This window comes from Balaenoptera borealis (genome assembly GCF_965194805.1).
Source record: "Balaenoptera borealis genome assembly, chromosome: 18".
Classification (NCBI taxonomy): Eukaryota; Metazoa; Chordata; class Mammalia; order Artiodactyla; family Balaenopteridae; genus Balaenoptera; species Balaenoptera borealis.
The window spans coordinates 7247350-7263107 of record NC_138877.1 but is presented as its reverse complement, the minus strand read 5'-3'; the positions used below and the strand labels follow the sequence as shown (position 1 = coordinate 7263107).

Below are 15758 nucleotides of genomic sequence, written 5' to 3'. Positions count from 1 at the left end.
CATAGTAAGTGCATCTAATTCTATCACATGGGTTTAATTATTCTCACGTACCCCTATCGTCTTCACGAAGTCCTGACCTGCTTGACAAGCAGATCTCTGAACTGAACCCCATGCAGCCCCCCACGTAGCGACACTGGAGTCAGCCAGCCAGGTGTGGAGGTGGGCTTGCGGGAGGTGGGCTCACATTTACCTACGCCTGAGTGTGCTCTCAGTTGTTCGCGTTATTCACAGATATCTACACGTTAAAAAAGTACAGACCACCCTGTGATACATGCCTGGTTGATCTGCTGGATATTACATGCTGTTATGGCCTCACAACCACTGAGTAGAATAAACACACACATTTTGTCATTGAGCTTGACATTATGAGATTTTTTTTTATAGAATCATTTGGAAGGAGTGTCATGTATCACCAAGTCCGAATGCTTCATTTTACCCATGAAGAAGCTGAGGCCCCAACGAGTAAAGAAGATTACCTGAGGCCACACAGCTAGTTAGTGACAGAGCAGAGAGGAGGGCCCTGCATTGCCGGCTGCCAGCCCTGCTCTCCCCTTATGTTCTATTGCTACTACCTTGACCATTTAAAGGGAACCAAAAGAATACATTTTCATATATAATTATGAAAGATATATTAGATACAATGGTACAAAAGATGCATTATCTTTATTTATACAAACAATTTTTCCAACATTTAAATCAGTCTCCTTTTTGGCAAGACCAACTAAATTTAAAGGAAAACAAAGCAGAACACCTAGTCTTTAGTGACTCTGGTTATTGGTGACCCTGAGCACGTGGCTGGTTGACACACAGCCTGGCCAAAGTCATTCTCCTGTAACATGGCCTGGAAGGAACTTTCAGACATCAGTGCCAAATTCCCAAGTGCATACACAGCTCAATGCTATTCAAACCCCAGTTGGCAATTCTGTTTACTGAAAGCACCAAATGAACCCAATTGGTCACATATACCATCTGCACACATTCAATTGTGCAGGAACATTCAACAAAATATGGTAGTTTAGCCTCCAAAAGTTATCACACTCAGAATTTTTGGTGTTTCTTGGTTAAAGAGACAGAATTTTTGGTGTCTCTTGGTTAAAGAGACACATGTTTTTTGGCCGTGCCAGGCAGCATGGGGGATCTTAGTTCCCTGACCAGGAATCGAACCCGTGCCCCCTGCATTGAGAGCATGGAGGGTTAACCACCGGACCACCAGGGAAGTCCCTGAAGAGACACATATTAATAGCACGTACGGCATTAATGGGAGCTAGACATACTTAAACACAGGTCTATATATTTCACTTCAGCTGGTGGAACCTGCTAGCAGATAAAAATCTACATTTCACTTCACTTATACCGTATGTTTCTCTCACATCTAGTCTTATCTTCAATTCAGGCTGCTCTTGTTCAAGAATGTACTATGCAAGCAAGGTGCCTAAAGTGATTTAATAGGTCTACTGTTTGCATAACAAATTCACGGGGTAAGATTTGCGTTCCACAGAAATGAAGCTCTCTTTTCATCTCTACGCACCCATTTAAGAACTTTTTCTAACTGGCTGAACTAGTATTTCACCGGTAGTCTGGCATCGCCCTTACTTGAAAATTCAAATTTCTGCATCTCAAGAGACCCAAAGATCTGCCTTGACCTTGGGCTTTGGCTTTAGCTCTTACTAGTCCTCCACCTTGGGGAGGGCCGGGCAGGAGAGTGGCTGAACACGGGAAGGAGTCTTCAAGAAAACCAGGAAGAGGCTGATGGAGCCCTCATGGCTCCTTATTCTCTTCTTGGTTACTTCCCACCGCTGGTACGTCACCACCTGCACCTCATTCCCCTCACTTTCCTTCCTCGCCCTCCCCCTCCAGCTTTCCTTCGATTTCATGTATTTCTCTCTCCTCCCCCCACTTTTTCCTTCTAGTTTGGATACTGTCCAACTCTGCCTAGACAAAATGGGTTTAAGTTGTTATATTTACACCCCATGAAGGTATCTTAAACAAAACGTTCAATTACATGTACTCTGCTTTTCTTATATATGAAGAAAATGGCTCTGTGCGCCATCACTCTGGATGATTTATTCCAGCTTCTATGACCTAGGCTTATGATCAATGGTATGAACTTATAAAGCAACCAGTGAGGGAGAGAGGTAGCATCTACGGTTTTAGAAAAGTCTCCCCAGCCCTAACCCCTGTAACAAGACATTAAAGGGATCAATATGGGATCTTCATTAGTTCGATGTCACCAACCCAGGAGTCCAAAGCTTTAGTCTTCAAGGATTCATGTGGGATGTCTTCACGTGGAGGAAAAAAATCCCCATCACTATGCACCTTACAGATGTTATGGTCAGTATTATTATATCTTCCAGAAATTCCAAACTGATAATAAATCTGGAATTGTGTTATCCAATAGGGTAGCCCCTGGCCACATATGGCTACGCAGATTTAAAGTCATTAAAATTAAATAAAATTTAGAAGTTAGTTCCTCAGTTACACTAGCCCCGTCTAAATGGCTCAGTAGCCCCATGTGACTAGTGGTTACTTTTCCAGGAGCACAGATACGAAGCACATCATCATCCCAGAACGTTCTACTAGGCAGTGATGCCCTAGAGACACACGGGACCCTATTACAAACCAGCAAGTAGGAAATGCCTTTCTTGGCAACGGTAATTAGGACTTTATATTTTAGAAGGGAATTTTACCCTTTTGTCCACAGTAGTGAATTCTGTCTCCAATTCTTGAGCCAACTAGACATACTTGCCACAAAAACCAGTGATTTCCAATTGTGCTCCATGGATTTCTTAGGGGTTGGTACAGCGGGATGGAACAGGCAAGGGGAAAGGCAGAGAGGGCTCAGGGCTCTCTCCTCCCCCTTCAACCAGCACCTCTGCTTCAATGGAGTTGTATTTAAATAACAGCCGATTCAAAGCTCCCGAGAAACATTATTCACTCTGAGATTTGAATTGCTCTAACTTACAGTACGACAGGGACAAGAGAGGAGAGAGTGGGACCCTCACATCACCGGGGACAGTCCTAAAATGGGGTCGACTGTCTCCCGTATAAAGTCATGCTCTCCAACCTCAAGCTGGCCTTCATGCAGCTCTCCAGTTCTCCGTCACCTCTTATGACCCATTGTTTTGCTCTAGGTAACCATCACGTGCCTTTCTACTTTATGAAATCCCAACTCCAGCCTGTGTGCTCTTTGCAAAAGCCCTACTTTTTAATTACCCAGGACAAATGAGGCTCCTACTGTGAGCTCTCTGAACCTCTTTTCCTTCTCTCAGCGTATCTCTACATTCACCCGTCATCCCTTCCTTCCTGGTACCCTTTCCACTTGTATCTGACATCACTCCTCCTACGCACTCCAGGAACGCCTCCATCTATTACCCGCACTTGCTTTCATCTTATCTTCATCTTCATCTCTCCTTCACTACTGGATACCTCCTCTCAGATTAGAAGCATTCTTATGCGTGCTAAAAAAAAAAGGCGAACCAAACACAAACACAAAACAACTTTCCCTGCTCCTCTGCTAAGCTACCACCCTTTCCCTTTCCCTTTCCTCCACCAAATTCTTAACATTAATCTATGTTCTCTACCTTCACCTTCCTTACCCTCTTGTAACCTGATTTCTGCCTTCATGCATTTTGTTCAAACTATCTTCAAAGAGACCAGTGACCTCCTAATCGTTAAGTCAGCAGACCCATCTTTCTCAGTATGGAAAGCCCGCCTCCACAGCACAGATGGCGTTGACTACCCACCTCCTCTCCACGAATCTCTATCCTCCCTGGGCTTTCCGGAGGTTCCCAGCCCCCCTCGCTGACCACGCCTTCTCTAGTTGTGTCTGGCCTGCTCCCCACCTAGATGGACACGTCCTGCAGAATCTGTCCTCATCCCTCTTCCCATCCCATCCTACATGCACTCCCCCAGTGACGTCAGTCATGGCTCCACCTATTTTCCATGGCTGCTCTCCTTCGTTTCAGTCCAGCATCTCCATAAAGCTGCCAGATGTATTCATATGAATGCTTTTCTGGAACTCAACACACCAGAGCCCCACACACCCACTCCTCCTCCTGAGCCCCCAGTTCTGTGGGTGGCCCCCTCACCCTTCCTGTCACCCCACCCTCTCAGGCGCTCTTGCCCTCTCGGTTCTGACACTTTTCCATCTGGTCCTTTCTTTCTGTGCCCACTGCTGACACCTACTTCAGGCTCCCACCAACCCTCGCCTGCCAGTTGCTGCCTGTTATGGGAGCCAAAGAACCCTCTGACATCACCATTAATTGATTTTCTTTCTCATCAAAAGCAAAAGGAATTATTGATCTGTGCTGCCCCATCTGCTGCCTTAAGGAAGACACTGCAAGGATCTCTATGAACCTTCCCAGATGATAGACTGTGCGTATTACAGCGATACAAGAAAGCATGTACTGTTGGCCAAGTTCCCGGGAGAAGTGAATATGAGTCTGGAAGTCATGCACCTCCCTGTCTCTGTTCTGAGGCTGGACCAATAATCCAAGATGCCCAGCGTTAGGCAAAGGGCCGGAGCAAGAAGGTGACTTCTAAGAACCTCATACCTCTGTATTTTATAGGAAAAAATCAGGGCAGTAAAACCTTTGAGCTGTTCTCTGTCTGTTAGTGTCCTGAAATGTCCATCTCATATGACAGGAGAAAAATAACAAAATAAGGTCAGGCCAAGACGGGAAGAATCCCTAATTTTGGCAGAACTAAGACCTCTCACTCTCTGTCTCTCTTCTCCAAACTAATTAACTTACATTACCATATTAATGTTTCTCAAATACGATTCTGATTATTCACCACTTAAGAACCATAAATGATTCCACACATTTATATAATTCAGCCACAAGATCCCAGCTCTTGAGAGCCAAAAGTGGTCAATTCATTTAATTCGATACCTTCCAACTTTTATAATAAAAATCTGAGTCCACTGAGGTTCACTGACTTTCCCAAAGATTATTCTATTACCATAAATGCTGATTTTATTACATATTATGCATGCAAGTGTGGCATATTTCTTATCTTAGTTCATAGTTCAAAGTACCCTTTCTTCATAAAATACCTTAAATATGCTAAAACATGCAAGAATACGGCACTATTAACCTTTTGAAGGGCAATGTGATTTCTAACAGTTTTGCTCACATATCTGATTCAAAATGGATAAACCAGGTGTTACTTAAGCAATAAAGAAAATATTTTCACTTACAGGCAACATCGAATAACACCCAGAAGAACTCATTCTGATGTGAGTGTATGAAGGAAGCAAAGAAAGGAAAAAAAGAAAGAACTGAATGTGTGGGAATCACTGGGAAAATTAACAGCAAGATTCAGTGAAAATGATTCTGTTTTTTTCCTTACAAAGAATACTTTAAATTACCTAATTACATATACCAGGGAAATAGGTATTTAAATCCACCAGTGGCATGTGTTTGACTTCCTCATTTCCAGAGAAAACCAGGAGCTTATTTTGGTTTTTGTTCTCACTATTCTCTCTTCCCCACCCACCCAAATCGGGTTGAGATATCCGACAGAGTAAAACCCTAGTACAATGGAAATTAGACTCTAGCAAAATGAGAAGCTGTGTGAAGCCCTTTTCACACTGCAAAATCAAATGTTCCCGTTTTTTCCTGCAGACATTAGAGGCACAGAAATAAAAATCAGATCCAACTCTCAGTTTCTATTTTGAGCAGAGGTTTTAAAAGCCATCAGCTTAGATTAATGTGCTATGTATTAGTCACCTTGCATAAATACGTTTCATTTAAAGGGAACCCAACTGAATGTATTCTCTTAAATGATAACATGCTAAGGGCATGGCAGAGCCCTTTTACATAAAGAGATCAAAACATGACTTTCCCTGCCTATGTTTTATAAATATCCAAACAACCACAAGCTTATAGCCCAAAAGTAAGAGCCGCCCATGAAAATCAAGAGATTAACTTCTAGAACTGCCACCTTACGGTTTCATGAATGATACATGTTTTAGTTTAATGCTCAGAAAGGCATTCACCGTACGTGAGAGAGTTGATGATAACGACCGTGAAATGGAGTGAACGTCGACTCCCTGACCTTGACGTTATCAATACCAGTTTCCTCACCCCGCACAAGACATGGTTAATCCAACACGGCATTTTTCCATCTGAGCTTTTAAATCCCTCCCAGTAGAGAACTTTCTGCATGTGGGAAATGGATGGAAACAGCCACGAGAACATTATTATTATTATCGTGCAAGGCCCTGTTTGCATACATTAATTCCATTTAATGTCTCATCAATCCTACAGTGGCTTTTGACATTATTTATTAGTAGTAATATTATTATTATTTTACAATGAGAAAGTAGAGGCACAGAGAGAGTAAGTGACTTGCCCAAGGTCACAGAACTAGCTAGTGGCAAAGGCAGGATGCAAACCCAGCAGTGCACTTCCAGAGACCACATTCTTCACCACTATGCTATATTGACTCTTTTTTTTTTTTATGGATGTCACTTTATTTTATTTATTTATATTTTTTAACATCTTTATTGGAGTGTGATTGTTTTACAATGGCGTGTTAGTTTCTGCTTTACAACAAAGTCAATCAGCTATACATATACATATATCCCCATATCTCCTCCCTCTTGCATCTCCCTCCCACCCTCCCTATCCCACCCCTCTAGGTTCAGGTGCTGATCTCCCCGTGCTATGCTTGGAATGTAAAAAAAAAAAAAAAAAACGGTTCTGAAGAACCTAGGGGCAGGACAAGAATATACTGACTCTTAAGAAAGGAAAACCAATACAGAGAGAAGATGGGATTTTAACCTTCTTCCACGGAAGGTTAAATGAAAATGGAAATTTTCAAACATACAAAAAAAAAAAAAAAAACCCCAAAACCGGGAAGTAAATAGTACAATGAACCCTCAGAATTCCATCATCCAGCTTCAAGGATTATCAAAATTTTGCCTAACTTTTCTTATCTATACTGCCCCCCCTCCAGTTTTGTTTTGTCCTTTTCTTTGCTGGATTATTTTACAGCAAATCCAGAGCATCTCTCACTACCTGGAAGCAGAGTGGAATAATTAGATCTGAAGATATAACGCAGTAGGGCTGAGACAGCCCAAGGGGACTTGAGGGGTGAGGGGTCAGGAGGGGCAGGTGCTCCGTCCTTCGGGCTCCTCCTGCCCTAACCCCTCCCCAGCACTGTGCCGTCTCCAGCCACAGCCCCCTCACAGCTCCCTGCAGGACGCACTTGGATACCCCACCTCCCCACCGACACTAACTTCACAGGGTGCCCTGGCCCCAGCACTGAGTTCCATGCTCACCCCGTAACAGATGCTGAAAGACTGCAGGACTGGGGAAGGGCAAGTGGACAACCCGATCTTCACAGAACAACACAAGCCCCCCAAACGAGGCAGTTCAGTCAGACATTACGTTTACTACATATAAAACCATTATCACCCCAATTTCAGTTTATCTTACTTTCAACCATTAATGGTCAGTTTTCTTGGAAACAAAACAAAACACATTTACGCTCTAATCTCATCTCTGGGTAGACGTGATCGTTGCCCGAGTGTTTTGAAAAGGAATGTACAAGGACATCAATAAGGCTCAATCTCAAATAGGCAATAGCTTCTCTGAAATTTAACCTCACAGCTCCCGTTCAGCTCCTTTTTCCATGAATAAAAAATGACTCCCTCTTCGCCAATGGAACATGAGACAGGTTGATGGCTGTTTCAGTAGGAGTTATTAATAATGCTTCTTGTCGACTCTCATTTATTTATTTTTATTTATTTATTTTTGGCTGCATTGGGTCTTTGTTGCTGCACGCGGGGGCTACTCTTCGCTGCGGTGCCCGGGCTTCTCATTGCTGCGGCTTCTCTTGTTGCGGAGCACAGGCTCTAGGCACGCGGGCTTCATGAGTTGTGGCGCACGGGCTTAGTTGCTCCCCAGCATGTGGGATCCTCCCAGACCAGGGCCGGAACCCATGTCTCCTGCATTGGCAGGTGGATTCCTAACCACTGCGCCACCAGGGAAGCCCTCTTATCTTATTTAGAATGCATGTCAGTTACAGAAAATCAAACATGTCACGTATGTAGAAGAACTCTATAGTGTTCATAAGCATAAACGCTGAAATGAACACTGCAAAAAGCTTTCATATTAACCTTTACTTTCACTGACTAACTTCCAAAATGGTTAGTGATTTCCACTTCAGATCATTATCTCCAGAACGCAAATTTTATTCAATAATTAAAAGAACACCTACCTATTTATTTTAAGTATGAAAATGAGAACTAAAACTCTAGAATTTAATGAGAATATCCAGTCTCTCTAAATTGAGATGTCTAATTGGAAACTAATTGGAAACTTTGAAATTCTCTCATGAAAAGCCTCAACAGTTGGGTTTTAGCCTAATTCTTTTAAAATGGCTAATTACATGCAAGGAGATATATAAGATCTTAGACATCTGTGAGACTAGTAGGTCAGTCCACATAACGATTTAGCTCTGAATATAATTATATTACAAATGACCTATTATCTTTTCCATGCTTTGAGTTGTATAAATTACCAATGGGTACACTACAGTCAATGGAAGCAACATTTTAGAGATAACTGAGATAATTTAGAAAAGTGTGAGAACCACAGTGATGGAACTTCAACTATCAAGACCTGTGAAAGTCCTAATAGACTGAAAATGTGTTCCTGGTACAAAATACTTCTGAAAGTTGCCCAAGTTCCTCTCTCAAGAGTCTCTCTTGTTCTATACCCTCACATAAGAGAAAATCTTTCCACTGGGAGAGAATTTCTCTTCAAATTCTACTAGTGGAAAGCCCATGCTAGGTAGTGTGAGGTATACTAAAATTATTAAGAGACATACCCTGTATCCTCAAAGAGCTGACAATCCACAGGGGAGACAGGACATAAAAACAAACAACTATACCAAGATGGTATGTGATAAGCCACAAAAGTGATACAAGCAAGGGGCAGTGGGAGTTCCTAGGAGAAAGGACCACTTCAGGTTCACAGACGAAGGAAGGCTTCTTAGAGGAAATGGTATTTGAATCACACTGAAAATGACTGAATCCACAGAGAGATCTGTGGGAGGGGAGAGCATTCTAGAAATGAATAGTTTAAACCAAGACCCAAAGGCAGGAAAGCACAAAGCCCTCAGAGAAAAATGTGAACAGCTCTGGTTGTCTGGTTGAGGGTGTATGTCAGGGGATCGGGTGAGGGAAAGGTGAGAAGGGGGCTAAGCAAGTCACGGAGGACCTGGAACTTCTGGAAAGCAGTGGAAGTGAGCACAGGGACACATGGAGCGTTCACAACAAGCTCAAAAGAAAACCGTCTAGGGCCACGTGCCTTGTGGATTAGAGGGTGAGGATGGACTGGGAATAGTTCAGGTGACACAGATTTAAACAAAGATGATGAGGAGAAAAGAAAGAGGACAGAGTAAATGTAGGAAAGAACTGATCAGATTTGATCACTGAATACAAAGGAAGGCAAAAAAGAAAAAAAAAATGGTGAGCGGTAACGGCTGATTTTAAAATTTCCAGCCTCAGTAGAGAGGAGATCATAGATGTCATTACATCACAGAGCAACTTTGAGAGGCGGCATCAGTTTGGAAAAGGTAACGGAAGATTCATTTTGGAGGAAACGTTTAGTTTGAGGTGACTTGAGTCACCCAGCTGGAGATATCTGACAGGTCATTTGAAATGTAGATGAGAAGTTCTGGAGAGAAGTTGGGGCTGGAGATATGGATTTGGTACCGCGTCCGAAGTGCTAAGAGCTGAAACTGTGGACAAGGGCACCAAGGGGAAGATGGCAGCATTGGGACAGATGCATTCTGAGGACAGATCCTGGGGAGCTCAAACACTGGACTTCAGCACCAAGCAGACAGACCCCACCATGATGAGCCAGCAGGTTGCATCAGAAATGGCAACCCCTTAGCTTCCGGAGGTTTTCTGGATGTACCAACAGCTTCTCCCAAAGGATCTCCTAGATAGAGCCCACCTCTACCTCCCCAAATACTGCCCAGCTCACAACCCCCTCTGAGAAACTCCCTGATCACCCTAATCAGAAATGAAGCCTCCATCCCAACTCATTTAGAAGGCTGTCGGCACATATATCCATGCATCATGATTATTTATACCAATGTCAGTCTCTCTGTCCACATCCAGCTCTATCCCTACATCTCTAAACATTCTACTACTTCCCTGCACCAGAACAAGAAACCAAAGAAAATCCTTCAGATTTCTTTTTTATTTCTCCTTTCAAATTCTTTGTCTCATGATTTCTGGTCTCAGCTCACCACACAAAGAAAACATGAGAATATTGCAGAGAGAAAAAGAGGAGGAGAAACTGTAAAGGACAGCTGCAAAGGCCACCTTCTTCATGTTATTTTCTGATAGATATTTTCTGTTTCTTGAGCACCAATAGGTTAGGTGTTATTCAGAATCCACAATGAGAGATGATCCTCCACATAAATTATTCTATCCTTGTGTGATATGATCTATTTTCACTGATGATTAATTCATGAAACCCTAAGTCTTCCTATTTCCCCTTCCCACACACACACACCCCCAAAGGTTTTAACTTTAAATTATACCTCCTTACCCACCAGAAAAATCAAGTCTATAAACCTAACTGCTGGTAAATTTGACAGCTAGGTATATTTCGAGTTATAGTTTGTTACCAACACTAAATTACACTGTAATTGTTTTTCTCCAAATTTCTATTGCCTGAAGCATATTGGAGAATTCTTAAAATGATGAGCTACATACTGTGTCAGACCTGCTCAAATACTGTGATTTTAATCTTAAATTTAAGTTTTAAGGTAGAGAATTACTTTTTTCCCCGTACACTTTCAATCTTAAAAAAGCTGTGGGTCACGACCTAATGTCATTTGAAGTTTTATTTGAGGTTCGAAATGGGCCAACCTCATAATCTCCACGTGATGAACCTGTACAGGAGTGAAGGGAGGGTGATCTCCTGCGGCACAATGAGGGTAAAGGTTGCGTGTTAATCCAGAGAAACTGAGCTGCTAGCAAGAAATTACAGGGAGGCAGCCTGAACCCACAAGGAGCACGGCCTCACCATGCGAGCTGCTCACCAAACAGCTGGCTTCTTCACATGATGGAAGGTTCCCCATCACCTGAAATGAGTACACACCTGGGAAGGGGTGGGGCAGGGACAGCTGGGTTGGGCCTGAGGGGCCTCTCAAGGCAACTCAACTCTAAGATTTGCTTCACTAATAGAAAGAAATGACTTCACATCACGGGTGTGTCTTTACCATACATGGCAGCTTTGAGAACTAAACAGAGGAAGAGGAATACCATCCCAGGATGGGAGCAGGTCATTCTGATCTCAGCTTGCTCAGCTATAAAATACAGGGGTGGGCAGGATGCTAAAATACCCTCAGGCCCTAAGGACCTCAGACAATTCCTTTCCCTGTGTCGGCCCCATTTGCCAAAGCCTCGTGGAAAAGGTCAGAAAACACAGCAGGGCAATCGCCTTGGGAAGCCCTTGCCCAGAGGGGTTGAATGAACGGTGCAGAGCCTGAGCCTGGGGTGGAGGGCAGACTCCAAATGGAACAGCTGAGACCCGCACTCAGGGGGCTCCCAGGCCCCCCTCTACAGTCAGCGTCACTTGCCCAGCAGGACCCAGGAAAACAGCACAGAAAAGTCACAGCTAAGCCAAGGTAGCCCACAAAACACTAGTAGGTTCATAATGAATCCCTTAAAAGTGTCCCCCATACAGCATTCACAGTCACATGGACGCTGTCAGACTATTTATAGGCACGTGAGTATCTAAAATAATGAGTCGCACATTTGCAAATAGTTCCTCGTTGTAATCATGTTTCAGATTTTGAGGCATCTACTTACTGTGGTTCAATCCCTTTTTATAGTAATATTCCTAAAATGAACCCTAAGTAGTGTCTAAAGAAAGACAAGACAAGGAACAAAAAAGGAACCAACTCTGATATCATGTTAGCTGTTTCCATGAGCTAAACTGGCAACATTTGCTCCTAGGATTTGTCTAAGGACTTTCAGCTCTTCCAAGAGCTTCGTATTTTACTTAATCCTTGTCATCAAAGCATCATTTCTTTGCTAAAGAACAGGAACAGAAGTTTTCTTGACCTTAAATCTGGTAACAAGCATAAGCATAATGGTTAACGGCACTAAGACATCAATTCAAATATGGGTGAAGTTTTTCTGTAATTTACTGGTGAAGGACAAATTTTATATATAGTTAGGTGGCAAATAATTACAGATCGATTCTAACATATTGCATTTTAGAAACAGAAAACAGTTCTGAATAGAGTAAATATTTCTTTTACTATGAAATCTTTAAACTAGGAGTTATTTTCTCTGGCACATAACAGCTCTTATCTCCGGTTGTTCAGGGGGTCCCTAGCTAGTATGCTTTGAAGCACAGGTGAGAAGAAATGCCCTAAGTACACCTGGAATTATTCCGTCCACACCTGTCAGCTCTCCTTTTGAAAAAGTGGCTGCCATGGGGACATGCTTCAGGTCACCTTGAGGTTAATTTTTTTTAAGAAATCAAAATCTTAACTCCTTCCTTGGAAAGATACATACCATATGAGATTTTTTATCATTCATGCTCCATCTAAAATAGAAACATGCCACTGAGAATTTCACTCCTAAAAATGATGACAAATCGTCACTCCTCTATTTCAAAACCTTCAGACTCTTAACATGCACACACATATCGAAAAATAAGAGTTATGCATTTGCAAATTTGAGACTGGCACTGTGCCATGATGCAATCCCTAATTCCAGTGGGGTTTCTAAAATGATTCCCATATGAAAGTAGGTCTGAGACACAGCACCTTCAGGAAATCAAGTGAACCAAGAACCTCTCAGAAATGCTTACAAACACGTCGAGATGCATTACTTTTAGGAATAACCAGGTAGACTAAAATTTAGAACTACAGAGGTACAAATGTTCCACCCATGAGCTCTATAAAGCCGAGAAAGGATAGGGAAAAAACAAGCTTGGAGAGAGGAAATTGAAAAAATAATACAAAATCAATCTCATTCTCAATCTCTCTTCCTCTTCCCTTTCCCCCTCCCCATCTTTCACTCTGTCTCTATCTCTTATTCCAACTTGATTCAACTACTATAATCCCTTCAAAACAGCTTTCCACATGAAAACCGCTTGGATTTCCCTGGCAAATTCTTACTACCCAACATCTGAGGTGTCATGGCTTCAGATCCAGTAACAATGACTTTGAAGTCGATGAGGTTAGATGGGGTTTGGTCCTCAAAGGCTCAGCCAAATGGGGCAGCCTTGGGTCTTCTTTAGGGACATCAGCTGGTGTGACCTGCTCGGACGCTATTAATTCATACTTTAAAATGCAGCTTACAACACCAGTGTCAGGAACCAGGCCTGGAGTGACACCATCTCAGCTAACAGGGACCTTCCTGGGCACAGACTAGAAGAAGCTCCGCTGGGTTTCCCTATTTTTAACATCGTTTAATTAACTTTTAGAAATCAAGTGCTCCACCAATATGAAGGCATGATGGGTAATCACAGGTGACTAAAATGATTTTTCCACTAAGATTTCATGTCTTTTTCTGGCACATTAACTCCCCATAATTTGGAAAATGGTAGTGCCAAACAGGCTTTTATTTTTCTTCAGCAGATTATTTTTAAAGTCCCAACAATGGTAGATTAAGGTAGTCAACCCAAATTCTTAGTTTACACGCGAAGAAAATGCAACCCTGTTGCACCCACACGCTGATTCGCCCTCTGCTGGTCCTGCCTGTCTGGGACGCAAGCCCGCCCACCCACCCGCCCCACTTACGGTTGGCCAGCCGGCCGGGCTCGGGCTGGGCGCTGTCCGCTGGCTGGGTGCTGGACACCGAGGTCACGCTGGAGCTCCGGACGAAGCCAAAGGCCGCCAGCTTGGCCGCCGGGAGACGTGAGTAGCCGGGAGGACGAAGTCCAGATTTGGGTAGGTTGGATTTTGCAGCATTTGAACTGGAAGGTTTCTTTAAATCTGCTAAAATGAACCCAAACCAGAAAAAAAATCTCAGTTGATAGCAAGATAGAGAAGACACAGACTGTGAATATTAACCCAGCTCCAGCATGAACAGACCACAATTACTCTTGCACGGTCTGATTCAACACATTCACAAAGGCATCTTTATGAGAAAGGGCCCTCACTGCGGGCCAGGTGCTAAGAGGAGGAGAGACAGCAGGCAGATGAGACCAAAACAGACAACTCACCCTATTATATGGCCATAAAGAAAGGTATAAAGTGCTTAGGGGGCTGAATGGAATGAGGACACATACTGTTGCAGGTCACCCTAGAATTGTGAAGCTGAGATACACCTTGCTTCTGACATACGATGGGTGAAGAACCCTTGTGGCCAAACACCCATCAGCAATTATAAACTGTATGTAATAAGTCATAGAAACACATACAAAGAGTCATTTAGTGGTGGTAGGAACGAGGTGAAAGAGCACAAACTGTGTAGCTGGCTGAAATCTACTCTCTACCAATTACTACTGTGCAACCTCAGGCGCTTGACCTAACACTAAGAACCACAGTTTCCTCCCGTGGAAGAAACAGGGTTGATAAAACTAGCCTGGAAGTGTTAGTGTAAGTACTACTGCTTGTAACACAGAACTTGATAGGTGCTTAAACTGAGGCTAGGTTTCATTCTCTCCTTTTTCCATTATCTCTTTTTATGTTAGGCTAAACTTCAAAATTAGTTCCCAGATATGTGCAAAGCCAGCTAATTTGAAATAATAAAACATTATTATAAATGCATTATCTCAGCACTCCTGTGTCTGAGCCGGGCTCCATGCATAGCTACTGTGAGGATCATTCCAACCCTATGAGAATTCTCTCAATACCAGATAGAATCAGAACATTATCAACACACAAATGCTCGTTTTTTAATAAATTCATTTATTTTATTTATTTATTTTTGGCTGCGTTGGGTCTTCGTTGCTGCACGCGGGCTTTCTCTAGTTGCGGTGAGTGGGGGCTACTTTTCATTGCAGTGTGTGGGCTTCTCATCACGGTGGCTTCTCTTGTTGCGGAGCACGGGCTCTAGGCACGCGGGCTTCATTAGTTGTGGTGCATGGGCTCAGTAGTTGTGGCTCGTGGGCTGTAGAGCGCAGGCTCAGTAGTTGTGGCACATGGGCGTTGTGGTGCATGGGCTTAGTTGCTCTGCGGCATGTGGGATCTTCGTGGACCAGGGCTCGAACCCATGTCCCCTGCATTGGCAGGTGGATTCTTAACCACTGTGCCACCAGGGAAGCCCACAAATGCTCTTTAATATGACATTTAAAAGGAAAAAGGGCCAAGCGTCCTGCTATTCTGTATAATTGTCCTAGTCAAGCCATTTAACAACTTTCACTGCAGCCATATTTACTGTGAGTGCTTGTTCTTACACTACGGTCAGGCAACTCTTCATTATCTACTGAAAGCTCCACCAGGTTGCAGATTAAAATTAAAATGGGCTATTTGTAAAAAAAATTCAAGGTCTAAAAATCAATGAAGAGTCTACATATTAGAAAGCATCTATGTGTGGAAATACATCAAGAACCAACAGATGCCAGGCTGGGCCTTCAGTGCCCTTTCCTCTAGCAGCAGCTTCCCTGAGAGTGAGTCCATGGTCACTCATATGTCCCGGTGACGGCGGAATCTGTACAACTATGGTTTCCTGACTTCTAGGTCAGGACTAGGAAGGGGAGGAATCAGGTGAGTGCAAAGGGAAGAGGGGACAGGGAGCTGGTGCTGCAAATATTCCCAACTCA

General features: G+C 43.2%; 1 protein-coding gene across 1 annotated transcript in view; it reads right to left on the bottom strand.

Annotated features, from left to right (window-relative positions):
* Positions 1–15758, bottom strand: part of LOC309615795 (microtubule-associated tumor suppressor candidate 2-like) — a gene marked incomplete at its 3' end in the record, with an annotated part of 335518 nt that overhangs the window by 116387 nt on the left and 203373 nt on the right. Inside the window, exon 7 of the mRNA XM_082365770.1 lies at positions 13792–13989. Coding sequence (XP_082221896.1) covers positions 13792–13989 — 198 coding nt within the window. The remainder of the gene's footprint in view (positions 1–13791; positions 13990–15758) is intronic.